General features: G+C 41.4%; 1 protein-coding gene across 4 annotated transcripts in view; it reads right to left on the reverse strand.

The window, feature by feature from the left end:
- The window catches only part of KHDRBS3 (KH RNA binding domain containing, signal transduction associated 3), a 150,775-nt gene that overhangs the window by 49,955 nt on the left and 75,723 nt on the right, over positions 1-25,097 (reverse strand). For all 4 annotated transcript variants that reach the window (XR_002136731.2, XR_002136730.2, XM_019724292.2 and 1 more), the window contains exon 6: positions 17,216-17,411. Coding sequence is in view for 2 of the 4 variants with exons in the window: in XM_019724292.2 (XP_019579851.2) it covers positions 17,216-17,411 (196 nt within the window). In the remaining 2 variants the exon portion in view is untranslated. The remainder of the gene's footprint in view (positions 1-17,215; positions 17,412-25,097) is intronic.

The following is a 25,097-nucleotide window of genomic DNA, read 5'->3' on the forward strand; positions in this document are numbered from 1 at the left end:
CCTAATGAAACAAGTAAACTTATTAAATTAAAATAATTTTTATTTTAATAAATTGTGTTAATAATTTTAATTTATAAATAATAATTGTATTGTATGTTAATAAAATAATAATTTAATAAAATGATAATTTAATAATTTGCACTGTGCCTGGCACACTGCTGATCTCACAGATGGAGAAGGGAGTGGCCTGCGGTGAAGTGGCAGGTGACACACAACTACAGGGAGAAGTGCTGTGGGCAAAGGAGGGCCTTCAGGGGGCATGGGATCGCCCGATAAGGGAAGGGAAAGCAGAGGGAAACTTCCCAGAAGTATCCCTGTTAGATCTCAGTTTCATAAGCAGAGAAAAGCAAAAGCAGCTGGGAAACATTCATTAAAGACAAAAATTAGGCAGAACGCACAGCAGGTTCAAAACGATGGCGTAGAGACATGAGAACGCATCTCATCCCAGGAAGCGCACAGCTTGTTGGGGGTACACTGCCGGGTGCAAAGGGAGGAGGGGGGAGCAATGACCCTGAGAAACCTGCAAACCAGATCCTGGATGAGCCAGGTGAGGATGTGGATTTGGATTTGATTGGCATGGTCCACTCTGCGCTTTAGAACTCGTCCGGGGAACTGCGTCTGGAACAGAGAGGGTGAACCTGGAGGGTTAAACCTGTGCCTACGTCACTGCACTGCCCGTTCTTACCAGATGTGGGGCTCATGGTTTCTTCAGTAATTTGTGAGTGGCTTGAAAAGCATGTGGCTTTACGAAGTTACCAAGTGAAGAATCCTAGTTCTATGCTTATTTAAAGGAATCAAAATTGTAAATGACTGGAACTCTCTTAAATAACTGAAATGTTTTTAAGTACTGTACTGTTTTAACTCTACACTTAGATATGTCACTCATCCCTCGCTCAATTATTCTGTCAGATGTTACAATGCTAGCAATTTGAATTTTCAAATTGGTTAGGTTACTGAATTATTGACTTCCGTATTTTTACATTAAAGATTTTAAAAGACTGAACTTGCAATTCTCACAGGATTTCTTTCACGACGATTTCACAGTTGGATTTGGCTTTGGGGGTGTACCCCTTCTTATCACAAGCATTATTTGTTCAATGGACAACAGTTGAAGAATGTATGGAAGAGGAAAATTGCGACAGGAGAAAAGGAGGAAAACAGGAGTGTGACTGCGAATACATGTATAAGTTAGGAGGAAATTCCTGTTGATCAGCTGCTATTTCATTTCCAGGTAGGAGAAGAGGTTATTGGCTGAGAACAACGGGGGAAGTTAACTAGTAAGGGACTCAATAGATGGTGAACACGAAGGGTAGAGAGTGGCAAAGCTGGGTAAGGGCCTCTGAACACGAGGCTTTTCTGGCTGAGGGCAGGTGACCTGGGGTTTAGCAGCCCCCTTTTGTTTTTTTCTGCCAGTGTTCCCAACTACTGGTTATTTGTTTTTCTTCTTCCCATAATTTGACATTATGAAATTTCTCTTTAGATTTTCCTGTGGCTACAGAAGAAACTTTAAAAACATTGTAATTGCATTATTTGAGTGGACTCCTAAGCCTAGTACAGAAGAGGATGGTAGAGACTTAGTTCAAGCACAAAGCGGAGCTTAGGATGCAAGTTTGCCAGGACCCGGGACGCGAGCTCACCACCTCACTATCAGCGGGGCGGAGACGTTGAACGATTTTCTTCACATTTGAAACCTCTGGGTGTTTTCTCACATTTCTATATTTTCTTCCAGAGAATTCCACTTTGTGACATGACCCCAGGGTACATGCCGGCCTCGCTTTTCTGCTCTGTGTCCTGTGCCTCAAATGCAATGATTATTTCAGGTCATGCGTTGCGCCCTACAAGTCTCTGTGCCAGCACATACGGAACGCAAATGCGTCTCCTCTTCTGGGACACACACAGGACCAGAGTGTACCATCCACCGCTATGCCAGCCCTGGACCTAACCCACACACCTCGGGTGCTGTACAGAAACGACTGGCATGACGGATGAAGAGCATGGACTGTGCCTCACTTATTCTTTTATACACTTCATCACAGCGCCTGGGCACCGTGGGGACGAATCCATGTTGGTTCGATTGCCGGGCTGAAAGCCTCCAGAGGAAAAGCTCACCACGTCCTGCTTCCACTCAGTCCTGTCACCTGCCCTGAGTGTGGGTGGCTCGTCTAGACACCTCCCCAGCCATTCCTCAGAGGACCCCACGTGAGGAGACTGGGCAGTCGAAACTGGTTCATTCCAAGCCACCCGCTCAGTTTCCTCTGGAAGAAGCCTGACAGGCCTCCCTGATGTTATTAAAATGCCCCGCAAAGATGTCATTATCCCCTCTGTTGCACTTTTAAAACAGATCCTGTACCTGTGAGTGAGGCGGTGGTGGAGATACACATCGCTAATAAAATGTTAAGAAACCGTTTCCGCACAAACCTCTGAAGGCACTTTTGTCTGCACCATCAATGCCACGGGCTTCGCCAGCCACTGTCCTTCCGTGTGGCCAGTCCATCTCTATTTTTTATCTCCTCAATCTCTGTCATACCCACCTTTCCTCTACAGTCCCAACGTGAGCGCATTACAATCACTCCGACATTCTCAGCCAGACGAGCACCCTCTCCTGACTCACTCCCCTGGCTTCTTACGAGTTCCTTACGGGAGCTTCCTCCCCAGTTATCCACTAACGTGCACTTCTGAGCCCCTTGCTTCCCTGCTTGCACACCTCTGCTCTCCACTCCTCTCTGGGTTCCTGGGGATAAGAGCGCAGCCCCAAACCTCTCAGTCTTGCCCTTTGCAAGGTACCCGGGGACACTGCATCGCACGCTTCAGCACCCTGCTAGGGGTCGTGAAGCAGCTTCTGATGCAGGCTGGAATTTCTCCACACATGTTGTTCCCTGTGACCTCACTTTTAGGTCTTCACCAGAAGACTTCAGGCTTAATTATCAGGCCCTCCTTTGAGCTTCCGTAACAACTGATAACTTGCATCCACGGTGCCTGCAGTTACTTCCCCACCTGCTTTCCCTCCCACTGGTCTGCCAGGTCCCTAAGGGTAGGACCAGGCCTTGCCCTCTTGGACGCTGACTGCCTGGCACATAGGAGGCATGCAGTAATGTTTGCTGAATGGATGAATGCATGAATGAATGACAGAACTAATTAAAGGATAAGCGGCAGGAAACAGAGCATAGCTTCTTTAAGATGAATGCTAATCAATGAGACATCATAGAATAAAATGCAGTATTTATTAAAACAGTACACATTTTGATAATGAGACCTCACCTGAATTCTTTTGTCAAACATTACTTATCCGTCTTACATTCCCTGCCCTCAGCAAGAAATTTCCCTTTAGAACCCTGTATATTCTGTTTCTGAAAGCCAGAGCAACATTGTTAAAAACAATGAACAAAGATGCACAAGAAATAAATGTATATTAATACACATTCCTGCCTCATTAAAAAAGACTTGTTAATTCATCACGCTATACCTCTGAGTTTTTGGTCTTTGATAAAGAAAATGTCTAAATGGAATTTAAGTGACAGGGTGACCTGGACACTTGGAAGACACCAGAGCTTCAGTAAGGGGAACCATTCTAACACAGGTAGAGAGTCTTCACTGGCCATTCCTGACCTACAAGCTCCAACCGACACATGGCCAAATACCAGGGAAATCTTGCTTTGAAAAGAAGAGACTTTCCAGAATAAAGGAAGCAGCATGACCTATTTAATTCTATTTCTGTCACAAGTAAAATCAAGCATAACATTTAAGCTGGGAAGAGCCACTTTAAACAAACAGAAGAATTTACAAAAGATAGTGATTTTACAAAACAATGTTTCAGTTTTAGGTCCTTTTAAAAAGAGACAGTTACCCTACATAAACACCTCACTTTAATTAGGGTGCTATCTGGTCATTTCAAAATGCAAAAAGTTTTCATATATAACACTGTGTTAAAAGCTTACTTAAATCTAGTTTTAGAATGATTGTTTTGAGTTTATAAAACAAAGAGATTAGCTAAAAACAGGCTTTGGAGAAACTCATTTTTGGCTGGGGTTTGGAGTAATAACACCTTTGTCAAGTTCATCACCAAGGACACGAACACATCACAAGTTATTTTCTAATTAAAGACAAAACCACAGTATTACTGATCATTCTAAATAAGAATCATTCTCATAAGCACTTAAATAAAACATCATTACTTCAACTATCAAATCACACCCCCAGGTGTTTACTGATGGCTGTGACAAATACATTTGTGTCAGTCTTTGGATTCTGACACCTGCGTTCAAATTCCAGCTCTGCCTCTTAGCAGCTGTGTGGCTCTGAGGACGTCACCTAACCTCCTTGAACCTCCATTTGATAATATGCCAATGGGAATTATAATCCATATCTGGCTACTATTTCCAATGGTTGTGGGCGAATTAAGTGAAACAATGTATGAAAGCTGTCCTTTGGCACAGTTCTTGCCCAATAAAGACAGTTTCATTTTATTTAAAGATCTAGTCCATTTAACATTTTCATGCTATTAGGCCAGAGAAACATGAGAGCTACTCAGGCTTTTGTCTTCTGCAGAATGTGATACATTCTTAAAACTGTCTAAACTGCGATGTCTGCATTTCCATGGTCGGCAAATACCGGTATTAACTACTGTGGTTTTTAGATACAGAAACGGCCGACCAAGGTTAGCGGTGATCCCATCCACATCCAAACACAGCTTTTAAAAACACGTCTGCGTCAATTATTCATAGAATGCCTTTTCTCTCTCAGTTTGTATCTGCGATAGAATTAGATTTGTTTGGATTTGACAAGGTGTTCAAAAATATAATAAAGGAAAATAAAATAACAAACAAGTTAACCCAGAAACCCCACAAACAAGGGAAGGGAAAACTGTAAACAGAAAATAAAATTTAACCAACAATCCCACAGAGATGGGGAAAAGGGGGGATAAGTAAATGTTATAAAGCCCATGTTATGTACATCATGCTAAATATTTTTACATTAATTTTTCCACCTCCCCCAGGACAGAGGCATGTTGAACCCTGACTTTGTGCCAGGCACTCACTGTTCTAAGCAGATACATACAGAATAAACAGTGTTGTCCTCATGGGGCTGACATTCCAGTGGGGAAGCAGAAGGACAAACCAATCACATGTAAATACAGCATGTAACACAGTCGGAGCATGGGGGGCTTGAGATCTTAGAGTGGCCAGAGGGGTCCTTAGAGAACAGAGACTGCACACACACCTGAAAGGGCTGGCTGTCTACGTTTCGGAGGAGGGCATTTCAGGCAGAATGCACAGCAAGTACAAAGGTCACGAGGGGAGAGGTGACGGGAGGGAGCCAGCAAGAGAAGCACGGGAGCCAGATGACATGGGGCTTTGGGACTTAAGGGAAACGAGGTGGCCATTGGAGACCTCTGTGCCTCATGGAATTTCTCTGTTGCCCAGGTTTCTGTCTTTCTGCTTCACTGATCTAATTTCCAGTACACTAGCTCTTCCTTTATCGGTGTCTAAGCTGCTATTAAAACCATTTATTTAGTTCTTTTTTATATTTTTCAGTTCTAGAATACCTATGGTTTCTATATTTTCCAGTTCTCTGTTTAAATCATCAATCTTATCTTCTCTGCTTAATCATCAATCTCATCCTTGACTATAACGAGCTTAGTTCAAGTTTGTCTGCTATCTGAATGTGTGGTCTGTTTCTACAGTTTTCTTAATTTCTTCTTATGGTGCCTTCTTGCATGCCTGCAATTTTTGATTGAGTACTTGCAATTATAGAAGGAAAATTCCAGAAATAATTTAAGGCCTATGCTGACACATTTCTCCAGGGAGAATTTATATTTGCTTTTCATCATATGTTTGATCTTCTTAGTCAAACACAAAATAATGCATAGAAAGGTACAAACCCTAAGCGCATAGCTTAAGGTATTTTCACCAAGTAAGCACAGCTCTGTAACCAGAACCCAGAACGAGAAAGGGACCATCAGTGGTCCCCCGGGAGCTCCCTTGGGGGTGTCCTCCCCAAAGTACCTACTAGTCTGACTTCCAACAGGATCGGCGACACTTCCTTCCTTTTGTGCTTTCTATAAATGCGATCAGAGTAGTTCCCACTTCACTCGATTACGCTGACTCGTCCGTGTCTCCTAATAATCTGCCCCTTGTTGCTGCTTGAACGTATCAGTTTGTCTGATCAAACGACAACTTGCTTACGTACCCACTCTGGGGCCGGAAGACAGCGTGCTTCTCCCTGGTTTTGCCTGCATGGCCCTCCCGTGAGCCTTTTGGTGCAGCTGTGCACGCACCTCTGTTGAGTAGTTCCAGGAGCAGAATCGCTGGGGTTTGGCAGAGACATGTGCTCAGCTTTAACAGGTGGCACCAAACATTTTTCCCAAAGTAGCTGTGCCAATTAACATTCCCGCAACAGCAGATGAGAATTCCGACTGAACCCCATTCCAGCTAGCACTTGAATTTATACTTTTAATTTTAATCATCCTGGAGGGTGTGCATAGGACTGGGTGTTATGCTCTTTCTGTAGTAATATCTGGGGCACGGTTAACAAGAGTCTGTTCTGAAAGAGCCACGCTGGTAAACTGCAGAGTCAGGCTTCTGAGCCAACTATTAACATACTTCTGTGTCACTTTTTACGTGCCAGGCACTATTTTTTAAAATACTTTCCATATGCTAATTTATCTAACCTTTATAACAAACTCATGTGATAAACCCTAATTATTTCCACTTACAGGTTAGGAGCTGAGGCAAAGAGCCATTGAGCAACTTACCTAAGGTCACACAGCAACTAAAGGCACAGCGAGGATCTGAAACCAGTCAGCCTGGCTCCTGACTTTGCTTGTAACCAGTGTGATATGTCGCTTGTCCCTATACACCTGAGAGTCAGGCCCTGCAGTGTGGTGGCCTCCCCAGGATAACGCCACACTGTGAGGACATGGCCAGATGGCCGCGACCGGACCAGCCACTTACTCCACTGCCTCAGTCCTCACCCAGCCTGATACTGCTGTAGCCCTGACCTCAAGTATCTTTCAAGATTCCATGTCCTGTTATGTACCTCACACTCTATTCTACCTATAAACAAAGTGAATAGAATCAAAATAAAAGTATAAAGATGATAATACGCCGTGTCAATGACACACCACCCGCAAACCTCCTGCGGCCTCCCCTGCACACACGGACACCGCCCCTGTGTCAACGCCTGTACCTATCACTGCAGTCTCCGCGGAGAACCTTCCAGCTCCTCCTGCCTGAGTCCGCGAGGCCCTTCCGCTGTTTGGGTTAAACACTGTCTCCTCTAGAAAGTCTTTCCACATCCCATCGAGCACTTAGCCTTTGTCCTTCCTGACTATTCTGTATATAAGTCAGTTGCAGGTGTTCTTACTCTGAACAGTACTTGTGCTTTGTTTCCATATCAAGAAATCAAACATTGGTTACTTATTATATGCTGGACCCTATGGATAAAAAGGCATGGGCCCCTATCATCAATAATTTCAAATGTCATGGGAAACAAGACAAATAAAGGAGCGATCAGATTGCACTAAGATAAGTCCCCTAAATAGGCTATGTGCACCCCGATCCAGGTAACAGAGAATGACCACCTGAAATACACAGGAGATTATGGAAGGACCCAAAGTGGGGACGGTGAGTATTCTTTCCTAGGCTCTGATCTGTTTGAAGGCAATGGCTGAGTTCTATGAATGCTCATTAAATGCTCGAGGAAAACGCCAAAAATAAGAAGGCAGGTTCTTGTAGGAAATCCATTATAAGAGAGAATGAATCCATCGGTTCTCAAGTTCCCCTCCCTGCCTTAGGCTCATTCGCCTGAGGGATATGACATGCCTGTCACATTGGCTCAGATACAACCACCTGGCTCAGCCACCTTGCGTGGGCTGGCCTCATTAGGAAGGCAGTTTGCTTCCCCAGCCTTAATGACACGGACTCAGAGACCTCCGCTCCCTTAATAAACCACTTTGCTTGGTTATTTTGTTTAAAGTAAGGAGAAGGGAACCCCCCCCACACACACACACACAGAAAAACTCCATATTCATAAATTTAAAATCTGAAATTATTTCCTCAAGTTTTACATTTCTAAAGTAGGTCAATCTTTCAAGTATTTAGAGACGAGAATGACTTGTGAAGCGTCTGATAGACATTTCAAGTAAATTGCACACGGCACTTATTTTTGCTTCTGGTAAAATGGATGTAAAAAATTATAGAACCTTCATCTTTTTATCTAAAATAAAAAGGTGTCCCTAGGCTTTTCAATTCACATTTAAAATGCATTTTCATAAATAACCTTTTCACAATCTGTACTCTGTTTTAATTTAATTTCTCACTATGGAAAACAAGATAATTGAAGCAGTTTAGAGATTAGTTAACTGTCAAAAAATTATGCCAGTAGTCGCTGTGTTGGGAAATTCTGCCATCAGTACAGCCCTTATCTGCACTAAATCCCCAAACTTGTCATATAATTAAAACTTCAGGTGAGCACTCAAAAGGAGAAGTATGACTTCACTGAATCTTTAAGCGACATCTAGATTGAAGAATTGCACGTCCATTTAAAAAACATATTTGGTTTTCCGTAAAGGCCATCCCTGCTGTTCCTAGTTGTCAGAATTTCAGAAGAATTCATTCTTATGCCAAAGGAGGAAGTGGTGGTCCCTGTACTGCCATGTTACAGACGAGGATACCACTTAGGGCAACAGTAGCATTGCTTTTAAGGCAAGTTTCATTTTTTGTAGCTTTACTGAGCCATGATGCAGGAGAACAGGCAGAAAAGACATGCAGAAGCCAAAGTTTAGATTTCTGCTCCTGTTCTAAATTATCTCTTTGACTCTTCAAACCTGGATTAAGTTAAGCGATGGTAGCTGTCCTATGAGGAAATACCCTTCAGTAGCTGCAGAAGGATTGGTAAAACCAGTCACCCTCAATCATGTGCCTCTTGCTCTAAGTTGGTATAGCAGCCTCTATGTCTGAAGTGATTAAATAATTTTTCCCACTCATTTGTCAGTTTCTCCGTTTGCAAATGCAGGGTTTTGATTTCGTTGAAACTGACTTGTCCTTGTAACACCGGGTCTTGGTTAAGAACATGGGACCCGGAGCCAGGTCCATGGGATCCGGGCTTTGAACGCTAGCTCTGCCTTAGTCAGCCACGTGACTCTGAAACGTGTACTGATCTCATGGTGTTACTTTCAAGTTGTAACAGATCTGTGTAAAGAGCTGAGAAAAGTGTTTGTGAGGAAGTCCCCAGGTCACAGATTTTTAGGTCACAAAGCACCACCAAACTTCTAAAGAAAGACTCAAAACACTTCTAAAAGTCAACACTGAAATAAATTTGAGCTATGCATACATTTAAGGAAGAGTCATAAAAACAAGTACGAGAATGCGTTTCCATTCCCCTCATTCCAGTTCAAGGTCACGGTGGACGGTGCCTGACCAGGCAGCTCAGGGTGCAAGGTGGGCTCCCATCCTGGACAGGACGCCCTTCCATCGCAGGGGTCATACACCCACACGCCCACACACACTCAGACCGGGCACATTTAGACACAATTCACCTCACGTGCACATCTTTGGGGTATTCGGGGGTGGGGGGGGAATTCGAGCACCCCAGGAAAACCCACCTAATGTAGGGAGAATGTGCACATCCCACAGACAGTGGCCCCGGGCAGATTCTTTTTTTCTTCTCATGAACATTACAATGAAATGACCTTGAACAAAAAAAACATTATTTGAAGACCTGTTGTAACTGAAAAAGCTTTCATATTCTGATGAGCTTGTATGACTTCATCTCGAATGTCCTAACACTTGTACTTATGTTTAAAGGTGATTAAGTCATCAGCTCAGCCTCAAAAGCTTAGAATCATTACACAACATTATGATATCAAGTGATACTGGTGAATGGTGAATACTCCTATGAATAGACGGCTAATGCAGTCATAATTAAATGAGTTAGAAAACAATATGATTAGAATTTCTAAGACAATTTTAGTTCACACATCTTGAATAGTAAGTGCACATTTTTTTAAAAAAAATAGCATTTTTTAAAAGTTTTCAAAACTTGTTATAATTCAAAAGATTCACACCCAATCATTTTAGCTTGTTTCCACTCATTGAAATGTTTGTTTTATTTATTCTGTGACTTTCTTTTTAATATCAAGGTTTCAACTTGATGAAAATAAAGTTCCTTATTAGAAAAATCATTTTTAGGCTGATAGGGGAAACTGAGTAGGTTTCAGAAAACCTCAACCCACTATCACATTTTCAAGTTGGAAATGAGACTAGGACAACATGTGGTCTAACCCACAGGTGTGGCAGGTAAAGCGCCATCATCTCTATTTTGCTCATTTAGAAATTAAGGCCCAAACAGGTTAAATAATTTACACAAAAAAGAAATAGGTGGTGATACTGACAAGAAGTGGGATTAGAAACCAAGTATTATGCCTCTCAGAATAATGCTCTCTTTACTAATTTGTATTGCCTTTCATATTTATTAGGTCCCTAAATGAGCCATATTATGTCTGCGAAACTTGGCTAAAGATCCCTAATATTATTTCAATATGGTTAACAACAGTGCACATGAAACATGGAAGGACAGAATTAGTTAGGCCACCCTCCACATGTTTATTTAATATCTCCAAAATATCAGGCCCTGTGAGAGGCGCTGGGAAAACTAAGAATTAAGTAAAAAAAGACATAGTTCCTGCCCTACAGGAATCCACAGTCCACTGGGGACCAAGACAAGTCAGTGGACATACAGGTAAGTGCCAAGTGCGCCAAAGATGCGACTAGCCATGCCTGATTCGGGCCAGGAAGGCTTCCCACTGAAAGGATCGATGGTAGAAAGAGCTGGCACAGACAAAACAAAAAAGGCATGTGAAGAGAACCAACAGCACGTGCAAAGGGACACGGGGTTCACTCCCTGGTATGTTTAAGGAACTGCAATCGGTGCTGATGGAATGTAAAGTGATAAAGTGTGGAGACGGAGGCTCATGAGATAGCAGAACAGTCATGAAGATCTTCAGATGTCACGTAGAAGAATCTCAACTTTACCCTGAAGAGACTGAGATCCTTCTAAAAGTCCACACTGAGTTCTTCTGTTCTGGGGCTCAAGGGGGTGGGGACAGTAGTGATATCAGACATTAGACACCAGAATGTGAATGATACACTATTTAAAGGAAGGAACCCGGGCTAAAGTCAGACTAACAGTAGAAGTGTGACTAAGTAGGCTATGGCAATTTTCTACATGTCTGCCCATCCATCCATCCATCCATCCATCCATCCATCCATCCATCCAAACAACCAGTACTTATTAAATAACTACTATATGTTAGGTAGTAGGAATAAAAGTAAACAGACTTAAAGTTAGGGTGGCGTCAGACATGAAAACGAATATACAAACAAATAACTGCAAATTGTGACAAGTACAGGGGCTATGAGGATGTGATCAGAGCACACAACTTGAACACTGGGAGGTTGGTGAGAATGTTTCCTGAGGACGAGCATCATAACTAATGCAGTTACAATGCAGCTGAAGTGGAGATGCAACTTACTTATGGAGCAGTGAGAAGATGTGGGCTACTGTTTGAACACATGGAACGAAGATGAATGAATGAGACCCTGGGAGCCTGGGATGTGGCAGTCCCATTCACCTTAAGCGGGGCTCTGGGGGAGAATGAGGCCCTGTGTGCCGGCCTGATCCACAGCTTTCACAGGCCTGCAGGGCATTTAGGGAGAGATGAACACAGGAAGCTGATACCAGAGAGCTCAGACAGAGATTTAGATCTCATCGTTATTAACATATGTTAGGTGAAATGATGAAAACGAACACGATTTTTCAGAGATAACAAATAAAACTACCATATTGAGTGTCTGAGGAGCATGCATCTATTCAGATTGCAAGGGCTTTTTGTGTGTGGAGTCGAAAGCAATTTATCAAATACGGTTTTACTTTTGAAATTCATATGTAAATTGGGCTCTGCCAGGAAGCATCAAACATGTCTTTCTGTGTAATTACACCAACATTTTGAATTGTTAAAGTGCTCTCATTGACTGCAGCCTGGGTTACACTGACTAATTTGTCAGTTACTTAATTATTTGTTCATAAAGTAATGAATCGATGTCATTTTGGGAAAGAGGTACTTCTTGTTCTCAAAAAAGAAATGAAAAGTACTGTAATTATGTCTAATTTTTCTAAGTTAAAAATGGAAAAGGTCCTGATTTATACTCAAATGGTTGAAAACACATCACTATCTCTTTTCATTTTTGGAAGGAAGTTCATCATGCTGAATTGCTTTGTTTTCTTAGAGTTATTCTTGAAAGATAAGAATTCATGGAAAGAACGAGTTGGTCTCACCAAGGGCTAGCCTGTTCTGCTCAAATAGCTACTGCGTATGTCGAATGTACCCTTATAATAACGATCTTCTCAGAATCAAAAAGATTCATTTACTAACCGGGGTTCTTCTCCATGACACACACACAGAAAATATTGTGCGACAGTGACTCAAGGAAGACAGCTGGCTCAGATGACGTCATAAATGAACACATACCTTTACAACTCACCTCGAGAAAAATCAATCAAATTTCAATAGGCACGTTTTGACAAGAAAATACCTGCAAATTATCAGGCTTTCTCACTTGAGCTAATAAAGTACATTCTTACAATGGACATACAACAACTATTTACTAAAAATAATTTTAATGTATACCATTAATTTTATTCTTGGGCCTAAAATGTATTAGAATACTTTCATTTTAATACACACAATCTGAAGAATATTGAGCACCTTAAGGACTGAAATATGTTACTTTCTCAAAAAAAGCAGGAGTTGTGGCAGGATTTAAAAGAATAGTATTTATCCCATTTTTTTTGTTTAAATAGGCAACTGATATGATTTCTTTTCATTTCTCATTCTGGAAATAATGGCCTCAGGTACTAAATGTTAAAGGAAAGTGAAAATGAAAAGTAAATCGAATTGGTTCTATATAACCAAACAACTTCTACAGAAATAAAACCTTTATCACTATGAATGTATTTCAAGATCTTTAAAAATTACATTTCTGAGTTCCAAAGCAATGACAAGTCTTTGTAAAAGATAGAGATGCTCTGAAATCCTTAAAATAGTGAAAATACTATTTTTATTTTTGCCAATAAATGTGATATTAGTGCTCTGTTTATTATATTGTTTAAATCTTAACCTCATCCCGTTCTTCTTAACCGTTCTCAATTTCCACTTAGCCACTGAAGGTAGCTTGAAAGCAGAGAATTATCGAATCGCCAGGGACCTGAGAGGTTACTTAACGCAGAGCGCTGCTACCTGCCAGCGCTCCTGACGAGGGCAATACCTGCTGCGTTCTCTCCGAGGATGGAGAGCTTATCATCCCAGCTAGCAGAGCACTGGGGATTTTGTTGTTTTTAATAAAGCACAGTTTGTTCAAGAGAGAACACAGGCCTGGAATTTTGAATCTCCCATCTGCTCCTTCTTCACCACCCATGAGACTTTAGGCAAGACACTGACTTCCCAGCCCTCAGCTGCCATGGTACACTAGGATCACGATACCTGTTGTACCATGTGGCTGGGAGAATGTGACATAACATAGAGGAGAGGGTCTTGTGGAGAGGAGCTTCTCGTGCAATAGTACGTCCTTCTCAAAAGGTCATTCGTATACTGAGATGAGATTGACAATCGGTGTCTCTGTGTCCTTCGAGCTGCACAGGATCAGTCTTTGATCTCTGTAACAACCTGAAACTGCCCTTGGAGTGCTAGCAGGCAAGGCTAACTAAGGGAAGACATTTTTTTCCAATGCCAACTATCCTATTTCTTCCCACCAGACGGTTCCAGTAACGATGGCTTGGAAAAGATGCAGGGTGACCTTCACCAGGAAAACTGACCAGGTCTCCGTGCGGGGAGGTCCAGTCCAGGAAACATTCACTAGATGCTTACAATGTGCCAACCACGATGCCAGTGGCTAGAGATGAGTGAGGAGACACAGTGCTTTTCCCTAGACGTTTCTAATCTTAAGAACCAGATATATACTAATGCAATCATAATTAATGATTGCACTACACAGATACATGCTAATAATTAAGTTATACATTAATGTTACATGAGAGCATTCATTCATTCACTCAGCAAATATTTACCAAAGACCTACTATGTACCACACAGTATGCTAGGTGCTAATATAAAGGTGAACGGGGAGGGGGTGTCCCTACTCTCATAGAGTTTAGAATCTAATTTATGATTATTCCAGTTCAATGAAATAATTATTTTGGTATATTTTAAGAAGACCAACGTCAATTTTCCCACTTGTCACATGAATGGAAACCCATTTTTTGAGTTTAGGACCCTAGGCTTTCTAAGTTAGATATCTTATAGAGCAAGCACCTGATCAAAAATCCTAGAAACAAGCAAGCAAATAAATATTTTTTTTTAAAGTGTGGGTTTTCCCCTTCCTAGGCAGAGTAATCTTCAGGATTCCAAACAGTTAGGACCAATGGCCAGTGACTGGGGATATGCCAGAGACTGCAAAGCTGTGTTAGAGGGGCTAGAAGTAGGAAATTCAATTCAAGTTGGGTCAGTGGAGGCAGGTGAGGTCAAAAGCGCCTTCCTGAGAGGCAGAGCTACTGATGGTGAAGAGCTGAGGACAGTGAGGGGGCTTGTCTCCTCCTCCTACCAGCTGCATCAAGGTTTGTTAGGCAGTGTTGAACTACCGAGGCTCTCCCTGTAACTGTGTAGAGGGCTGACAAAACGCTCGGCCAAGCAGGGAAAATTCCTGTTCTTGGCTATTAATTTTAATAAATGTTCCCAGACATACCATACACAAAATTAAGAGGGAGAATTATAGCACCTGTGATCTAAACTCTTCATGACAGTACTTCAACTTGGGGAAGGGGACGATGTATCCACGACAGCTTTCTGACTATTCCCACCTAAAGCATACTCAGAAAGCAAATAATCATTTTGTGTGTGCGAGCGTTGTTGTTCTAGTTGATGAAACTGCCACACTGCTGCCAAATTAAAATGAAGATGGTAAATGCGGCCATCTTTGTTTAAAGGCAACGCTGACTAGGCAGAAGTGCTGACGCGTGTTGGAACTGCGGCCACAGGGATGACTAGCACCTGGAAGAGCGCCAGGTGTGAGCGTGGGGCTCACATAATGAAGGCTGCCTTTCTCCTTCAAAGCTTTCAAACCTGTCTGCTCCAGAAAGGACACAGGCCTTCCCCATGGCCGCCATCTACTACCCATTGCAATGGGCAGAAAGGGAAGTAAATTAACTCAACACAATACTTGTGAATCAATTGTTTTAATGCCTTTCCCATCGTTTATCAATAAAAATCAGAGCTACAAATAGGAAAAACAAGTGCCTTGAATTTCCTTTACTTCCCGGACTTTAAGCTTTCAAGAAGTTTTTGTGTTCATCTAACTGCATGCTAGCCTCATTAAAACGTACACACTGAGAAAGAGAACATGTGTGTCATGTTCGCATGGTGGGAATTCTATCCGTCTTTGTTGAGTGGAAAGATAAAGGAATGCATGGAAAGAAGGCAATAAACAGCTTTTTGAAATAGGTGGATATGAAGCCACAAAAGTTAAATGGCCTGATCAGACCCTATTTATAGCACAGCATGGCCTCGATCCATGCCACCCTATCCCCTTGCTGATAATTATGGCGACATCATCCAGCCACGTCTTCATCAATCCAAACGTAAGAGAATTCCAAGTATGACGGGGTGGAAGTAAACAGACACTGGGCCTGCCTAAAAGGAATCCAGCAACATTTCCTTTGCTTCCCAGTCCTGCTAGTATTAAGAGACTCGGCATTTGTGGAAGAGCTTAAACCATGACTACATTGTCCGTCTGGTACCAACATTCGTACATAGAAACACCTCCAACTGTAAGAAATGCAAGAGAAGAGCTAGAGGCCACATCCTTCCCCAACTGGACAGCAAAATGATGAAAGTGAGTTATTATGAGATTTGTTAAGTACAATTCACTGAGCTCCCAGTATGCACTCTCTGCCAAGACTAAAGAGATCAAAGCTATCCATCCTCGTCCTTCCAGAGGTCACAGTCTAGGTGGGGGAGAGAGAGATGCAGCGACTGTAGCGATCCTCAATAGGTCAGCTATTATCTCCCCTGAATTTCCTAGTGAAAGCTGACCTCGGTTGAGAAGGATGCATAGGACAGAGTCAGATGAAGAGAGAAGAGCACAGTAGGCAGAGAAAGCAGCATGACCAAAGGTCTGGAAGCCCTGAAAGGACACAGCAGAATCAAGGAATTACAAAGAGCTTAGTTTGTCCAGGACAAAGACTTTGATTTTCCCAGTGGCTGCAGGTGAAGCAGAAGAGGCCATCTGAGGCCCAGGTGATGTCTGAAACCATCTGGATACTGTGCAGAGAGGTGCTAAGCACCGAGGAAGAGACCTTCACTGAAGTAAAACATGAAAAACTATTGGTTCCTGCATTTTAGCCCTGTCACTGCTTCCCTTTCTTTGATAAAAGTCGTGTCCTCTTTCTTCAATACTTTCAATTACTAACACAAAACATCTATCCGATATTAATGTTCTTCCTTTATGGGAAACTAGTAAGAATCCGAGGGGGGTTGTACTCTTATTAAAAAATCCCTTTTCCCCTCAACACCCCCCCCACTCAGTTTCACTGTTATATTTCCTTTCTCTTATGTTAAGTAAGTCTATGAGCCATATCAAAGAACTATTGATGGTAAAATGAAAAGCTGATTTGCATTCATTTTAAAAATTGTGAACTTTTTGTTTTCTTCACTGAAAAGATTTTCCACTAAGAATCCATATTCAGCAGCAGAGCTTGAGAGGAAAAAACACTTCAGGGTAAAAATAGCTTGGTATAGGTAGGCAATTATTTTTTAAATGATTGAATTACTAACAGGCAACCTGGAGGGAGCATGAAAGAGCGTTACATTAAAATCCTCTAAGGGCGGGATAACATGTCTCCTTGCTCCTAATCTTGAACCTTCCCACCGTCCAAATTCATCTTTCATATCTTAGATTTAAGCTATTTGATGAAAGAGGCTATTTCTTTTTCATTTTTTGTACCTCTAGTGCCGGGTACTTATTTGGTACTCAATAAAGGCTGCTGACCTAGGGTGGATTCAGGAACTAAAGCAAGGTAAGAGCGGACGCTTGGTTACAGCATCCAGTGGTATATCTGGATTGAGTCAATCAGATCACCAAAGTCGATGCCTGGTACCTTCACTTACATAATCTCCATAGGTCTCTGGTGTTGGGGGTGGCGGTGGAGGTCTGTATCCCGTTGGGGGGACTCCTCTTGCTCTGGGAGTAAGAAGTCCTCTTCCCCGACTCACTGGCCCTCGGGTGGAAAGCACGCCCCTGGATGTTGGCGTCCCTCTTGGTACCCCAACTCCAATTGGCCGGGCTGTGACTCCTCCCCTTCCCCTGCAAGCAAGAGGGTCAAATTAGCGATATTCATCATCTTTTCTAACAGTCCATTGTTCACATGCGTTTATACCTCAGAAAAATAAATGTTCCATATTTCTGTAAAAAATATATAATAATAATAAGGAACCCATACACAAAGGAAAAACTAAAGCAAAAGAAGAAATAGGTATCCACCAAAAAAAAAAAAAAAAAAAGTGAAGTCATTTAGGCAGCTAGTCTAGCAACGATAAGTATGGTCACATCAGAGAAGCCCCAAGACGAGTTCCTGGCTAGGACACGGAGCAGGAAGCTACGACACCTGGGAAGGTGCCATGCCGGGTCACATCCAACTTTCACTCCAACACAATGAAGTGGGCCTTATTTTGCTCGTCTATGAACAAGGAAACTGAGGAACAAGAGCGGCCTTAAAACTGTCTGAGAACACATAGCTGGCACAGCCAGGAGCCAAACTACACGCCACCACTCCGTGAGAGAATCAAATACATTTTACAGGACAGATCTATGACCCAGTAATGGAAAACACCATTCTTAAGCTAAATAAACAAAACGTTTTCTAGCCATGTATTTCTAACATAAAACAGACTCCAAGACAGAGAGGAAGGAAGCAGGCAGCTCTATCAAGAATGGCTCAAGTTAAGAAAAAAGCTGAAGAAAATGTGTAAGTCCTATGAAAAAATGAGGGCAGACAATGCAGCTTTACCAGAGAACAAAGGCTCAGCCTGATCCATCTGCCATGGACAACGTCCTCTAAATAAGGTCAGCGGCAGCAGATAACATGCTGCCTACATATCAGTTATCTCCCTCTTCTTTAGTTTAATCGGGAGAGCAGGTACACAGCAAAAAAGTCGATTTCCAAAAACAAGAGAAAATTAACAAAGTAAAAGCTGGTTCTCTGAAAATAGCAATAAAATTGCTAAACCTTTAGGCATGCTAAAAAAGAAAAGAAAAATAAAATGAAAGAGGGGCCATCACTACTGATCTCAAGGACATTAAAGGATAATGAAGGAAGATGACGGACAACTCCAGACTCACAAATTTGTTAACTTAGATGAACTGGACTAAGTCTTTGAAATACACAAATGACCAAATCTCACACAAGGAGAATTAAGTTATCTGAATAAATATGTTTATAAAAGAAATGTAGTCAATAATTAATAATCTTCCAAAAAAGAAAGCACTGGGCCCAAATGGTTTCACTGGTGAATTCTGTTGAATGTTACAGGAAGAAATGATATCCGGTCTCCACAATTTCTTCTAGACAACCCAATCAGAGGGATCACTTCCTAACTCATTCTGTGTGTCTTTTTCAGAGAACACACACAATAACTTTTACTGAAACAGCTAAAGAAATGTTTTGGTACAAATCTAAGAAAATATGTACTGTACAGAAACTCTATGTAAAAAAAAAGTACAAACCTGATTAAATAAATCAAAGGAGAACTATTCCATGCTCATGGTTTTAAGTATCAATATTGTTAAGTTGCCAATGCTACCGAACTTGATGTATAGACTCAATGCAACCCAAATCAAAATCCTAGCAATCATTTTATAGATGGACAAACATAAAGAATACATAAAAAGGTAAAAGACCCAGAAGAGACAATACAATAGTGAAGAAGAAAAATGCTGGTGAACTCAGAATATCTGATTTCGAGACTTACTTTTAAGCTACAGTAATCAAGACAGTGAGTACTAGCGAAAGACTGGACACACAGATCAATGGAACAAAATAGAGAGCCCAGAAATTGATCCACAGAAATATAGTCAAGTGATCTCTGACAAAGGAGCAAAGACAGTTCAATGGAGAAATGATAGTCTTTTCAACAGACGGAGCTGGAATAAATGATATCCATATGCAAAAAAAAGAAAAAAAAAAGGAAGAAAGATATGAAGAACCTAGACATAGAACTTACATCTTTCACAAAAATTAACTCAAAAATGGATTTTAGAGCTAAATGTAAAATATAAAAGTTATAGAAGAAAATATAAGAGAAATCTACGTGACCTTGAAAAGTTGGATTTTATTAAAATTAAAGACTTCTACACTGAGAAGGACACTGTTAAGAGATGCAAGGGACAAAGAGACATGCCACAAAAAGGGAGAACATATTTGCAAAACACGTTATGTGATAAAAACATACAAAGAACTTTTAGAACTCAATAATAAAACAAACCTAATTAAAAACGGGCAACAGATTTGAACAGACAGTGCACCAAAGAAGACACATAGGTGGCAAATAATCAAATGAGAAGATGCTCAATATCATTTGTCACTAGGGAAATGCAAATTAAAACATACTTATTAGAATGACTAAAATCAAAACTAACAAAATATACCAATCGATAGGAGAAATAGGTGGAAAAATAGGTATTCTCATTCATTGCCAGTAGACATTCAAAATTGCACAGCCACTTCTGAAACTGTTTGGCAGTTTCTTACAGAGCTGAACATGGTCTTACCATAAAATCCAGCAACTGTATTCCTAGATATTTAACCAATGATTTCAAAACTTACTTCCACTCAAAAACCTGCACATAAATGTTTACAGCAGCTTTAATAGCAGCTAAAGTAATCCTTCCATAGGTGAATGGACAAGCAAGCTGGGGGACATCCATACAATGGAATATTACTCAGCAATAAAAAGAAATGGGTTAACAATCCACGAAATGGTGTGGATAAATCTAAACGCATGCTTCTAAGTGAAAGAAGCTGGTCTGAAAAGGCTACAAACTGTGTAACCCCAATTACAAGACATATAAGAAAAGAAAAAAAATGACATAGATGTGTTAAAAAAAAACACACACCTGTGATTGACACAAGTTCAGGGGAGAAGGGAAAGTTGAATAGATGAAGCAGTAGGAATATTTCAGGGTGACAAAATTGAAATGGTGGCTACATTACACATAGCATTTGTCAAAACCCACAGAACTTTTAAAACACAAAGAGTGAACTTGAATGTACGCAAACTAAAAAATTATGCATTGCTTAGGAAATTGAGGTCTCCTAGGATGAAATGCTAAATGTGACAAAACATTTCAACTACATTAAAAAATGTATAAAACAACTTTACTGAAGGAGTCGGGAGGAAAAGTAAGTAAATTTAGGGATGAGTGAAGTTTGTAAGACTAAAGGCCAACACACCCGTACGTAAGCATTGTTCTAGTTGATACTGTTATTTCCCATAGAGAGGGGGTGGGTGCAAGCGAACGATTCTGACAGCACTACACGTGTATGCTGCTACTAAATCACCAATGGATGGCGGTTGGTGGGAGCCACACCTCTCACGTTGGAGCGAAGGATATCGATAAGCAAGGGGAAGAGGCCAGAATAATCAATATGGTGATGGATGGAACTAGAGACATCAATACAAACTCATGATTAGTTTACTACAGTTGCAGATGGTTAAACATAGAAATATGCATAGACATGTGATTATACATGGGTTAGTGTACACTCATATCTATATATGTCTTTGCTCCGTTAAAGGAGGGGGCCTCAAAGCCAGAACACGCCAGGAGTAACAAGCAGAACTAGGATCCAGGTCTCGGTTTCTAACACTGTTACCCAACAGGAGGAACCAGGTTACTTGGAGAAATGGCTGATTCTAGGAATAGAGTAGAAAACATACAAGATAGTACTGGAGCAACTTGTAGTGCCAGAAAATAGGAAAGTACTCAAAAAACTTAAGGACAAATTATGGGGGCATGTGAATTGAGCGAAGTGGCCACAGAAAGAACTCCCGATGGCCAAAGCTGAAACACTCTGAACAATTCGTATGGGATTTTAACCCAACGCAGAAAATATATATCCATGAGCCCATCCTGATACATATAAATGAGAGAATTAATAAATGGGAGAAAAGAGAAAAATCTCCCAAAGAGTGTATGTAGACATTCCATCCTGGGTGGGGAAGTAACTTTACAGCAGGGAAACCTGACAAATACTGACCCCAGTCAGTCTACCAAGGTAATAGCAACAGTGATGAGTCATGTGGATAATGTGACGTCGATATCATGTGATGAAAATGACATTTGAGTTCCTCAAACACATAACCTCAGGCTAATCATGACAAAAATATTAGAGAAATCCCAAATGATGGACATCTTATTAAAAAAACTGACTAGCACTTCTCAAAACTGTCAAGATCATCAAAAAGAAGCAAAATCTAGTAAGACTTTCACCCCTAGATAACTTGTTTTATTCCTTTTAGGAGTATTACAAATTACGTTTTGTTTTTTTGTTGTTTTGTTTTGTTTTGTTTTGTTTTGTTTTTTCATGCAAGCCCATAAAAATTGGTACAAAAAACATGGTGGTCAAAACCAAGAACACTGGGGTCAGAGCTGAATTCAATTCCTGGCTGTGCCTACAGCTTAACTTCTGCCTTCCTGTCAACATTCAAACTAATCAAAAGTCTGAACTTTCCAAGCCAGTCTTCTCAGTTGTGAAATGGGATATACAACCCACTTCTTAGTGTTATTGTGAAGGAAAAAAAACGACATAGGATATATCAAGTGTTTCTCACATTTCCTACTCAATGCAAATCAACAATTTACACAAATGCCCATCACTCTGAACTGTACTGTCTTATTCATCCTTTTAACCTCCAGTATATACCGAGAAAAATCTTCAATGTGATTAGAGGGATAAAGTAGTTTCCACTGATAGTGCCTCTAACTCATTCGTGGCATTTCAGTTGATCTATGTATATTCAAACTCATTAAGGCCCCTGCTTCCTTATCTATGTCCCATCGGGACCATCCAAGGTGCTACATGGGCCACACAATAGTCAATATGTCCTTTGAATATATCAACTTATGTGTTTCACCAAATTGAAAGATATACATTTATATATTCAAGAAGCCCACAATTCTTTCCATCATCCTCCACATTATTAGATTATGTGATCAATGGAATCATACCAAGGTATCTGCTATAGAATTTTAGACAAGTCGTATAGATAGCTCCTGACACTTACCTATAAAAGCTCCTTTGACGATTCATGTTTAAGTGTTTGAAATTCCACGGGAATGGGGTTAATCAGCCGTTAGTATGGCTGTAAAATGGGGCTAATGACATCTAGCTCTCGCAAAATAGTTGTGGGGTTTGCACACAGGATAGAAACACACCTAACCTAGAACAGGCACTACGTATGTGGGAATTATTATGTAGACTTCTTCGATGCTGTCCTGATACCTTCCTTTCGGCTGCTTGCTGAAGAATGAGGACAGGCAGCAGACAGAAGGTACAGCTCACATCAGTCCTCACGTTATACCTGTAGCAACAGCACATTTATATGTATTTTATACATTTAGCACCAGTAACGCAGTCTCGTAGAGTAAGAGTACATGTATACTGGGATCGATGTGAGGTCTGCGTCTGAGGCAGTAACGGCCTGAGGGGTCATTTATTTTCCCTAGAGAATCCCTAATGCATCTGACAACTTTCCTTCATCTCTGTGTTTTTCAGAGAGTGACACTTCATCATTTTGAGACTTTTTTCTTGCCAGAGGCTGACAGGTGAATGAGAGGCTCGACAAAAGGAAAGGCAAACCCAGCCCAAAGTTATAAACCCTCAGAACACACGTAAGAAACTGTCAGAGTGGATGAAGACCCAAACTTGGGAACAGATGTCTCTGGCAGCTCCTGCTCCCGGCACCTGTAGGGACCACATGAAATGTGGTTCTAGGGCAGTGCCTCTCACATTTCCGTATATATCCTCACCATGTGTGGACCTTGCGTGGGGCTGAGTCTGAGTCAGAAGGTGTTTGCGTGTAGCGGGAGACTGAGATTCTGCATTTCCAACAAGCTCTCAAGGGCTGCTGCTGGTGGTTTAGACCCAGACGTTACAGACCTGCTACACAACCCGTTGCTTATCTCTTTTCTTTATTCTGGGAACCATCCAATATTCAGTGTAATTTTTTAAAAAATTAGTGAGCAACTGTTTACACGACACAGAGTATAAAATAGATTCAAGGCAATTTGTTTTCTCTCTAACAACTTACAAAGTAGTGAGCAGTGAAACTGTTGACACTATAAGACAGTGCGAGAAAGTACAACCTCTTATAAAGCGCAAGAGACTTCTCTTTTCATCCAGTGAAATTTTAATCGTCATGGACTTATGGTTCTGGCTGATAGCATACTTTTACTTTTTATTTTTATTCAAAAACAAAACTAGCAAAATCTTTATCAGTCTAACTATCAAGCCCTATTTCTTCCTTTAGGGCCTATGAAGCACAGGTCTTCCTCTCTGATAACAATGAAACTGACACCAAAGGAGTTTAAGAGAGATGTGTGATTGGCATGAGGTCCTATATCGAGGGCCTGATCAAATACCTGTGCTGTAAGAATTCAGCTCTGAGGGTAGGATCACTTTGAGTAATCTGTAAATGAATCACGTCACTGCTTGGACTTGGAATGAGACATTAAAAAAATTAAGTAGACTTTGGATGAGTTCAATTTTCTATCTCTGTGTAATAGATGAGGAAACTGTGGCTTAGGAGGGAAGTTCCCTGAGGCCAGACAGTCAGAGCCAGGCTGACTCTAGACCCCCTGATGTTGCCAGTGTCACACCCTAATTTCAAGCCATAAACAGTCCCCACCCTTTCTGTGGTTGAGCCTCTCTACCTGTGATGACCTCCCTCTGGCATCATTTCTCACCTTCATCCTAAGCCTGTTTGTACCCACAGACCCCACTCACATCTATTTGCACCCTTGTTTCTATTTCCCTTTCAATTCTCACACCCCTCGCCCCCTATTTAAACCACTCCATCGTAATTACTGATTTCTCTCAATTTCCCTCTAAAACTCCCTGACGTCGGGACGATCAATGACTTACGCATCTCTGCAACTTCAATTCCTGTCACAGAATGAGCTCAAGGAAAATGTGTGACATTGAATGACTTAACATCAGAAATAGGCTGATGGATTTTCAAGAGGAAACAAAACATTCAAACTTCTGAAATCCCAGGGTGTGGTGGGGAGAGAGTCCCACTGAATCTGTCTCAGCTTATTGGTGGGTCTTGTCTCATACTAGCCGAGGAAGAAATCGGCTGGCATGCCAGGTGTCAAAAACTTGCCCCTAGCTGGCACTGAAGTCTACAGGAGGGCCTGGTACATCTGTCCAGCTTTATGCTGCACTTGACATTGTATGTCTAAGTGCTTCTCTTATTTGTCCATCCCTGGCTGGCATTTAAATTACAAGTTCCGGTCAGAAGCTCTCACACCATCTGCAACATTATTTGCCTCGGTTGTTGTCTTCCTAAAGCCTATTAAGGTGCTTTTAAAACAAACCACATATTTTTCTCCTTTTGTCTCCCCTTAACTCCAATGTGGCCGCTCGCTAATACACCGTCCAAGAGCACTGGGTAAAGAGTAACTGGATGCTGAGGACTGGGGACCTCAAGGCAAGAGCAGCTCATTTCCCAGGGAAGCCCTCCAGTATTCTGCCCACGGCGTAGGGCATACGTGCCAGGTGTCAGCCCCTAGGTTTTCAGGAAAGGCACGTGCCGCTGACACGGAATGAGAAAGAAGCACAGGAGGCCGACGGTTCTGACGGTTTAGGAGGTAGAACGTCCTGAGAAGGTAAGTCTGGGAGGGAGTCACACAATTTAAATAGCATCCTAATAAAATGCTTTTTAATTGAAAATGTGTCTAGTAGGAGAAGAAATATGTTATCGTTCTCCT

This window comes from Rhinolophus sinicus, linkage group LG12 (genome assembly GCF_036562045.2).
Source record: "Rhinolophus sinicus isolate RSC01 linkage group LG12, ASM3656204v1, whole genome shotgun sequence".
Classification (NCBI taxonomy): domain Eukaryota; kingdom Metazoa; phylum Chordata; class Mammalia; order Chiroptera; family Rhinolophidae; genus Rhinolophus; species Rhinolophus sinicus.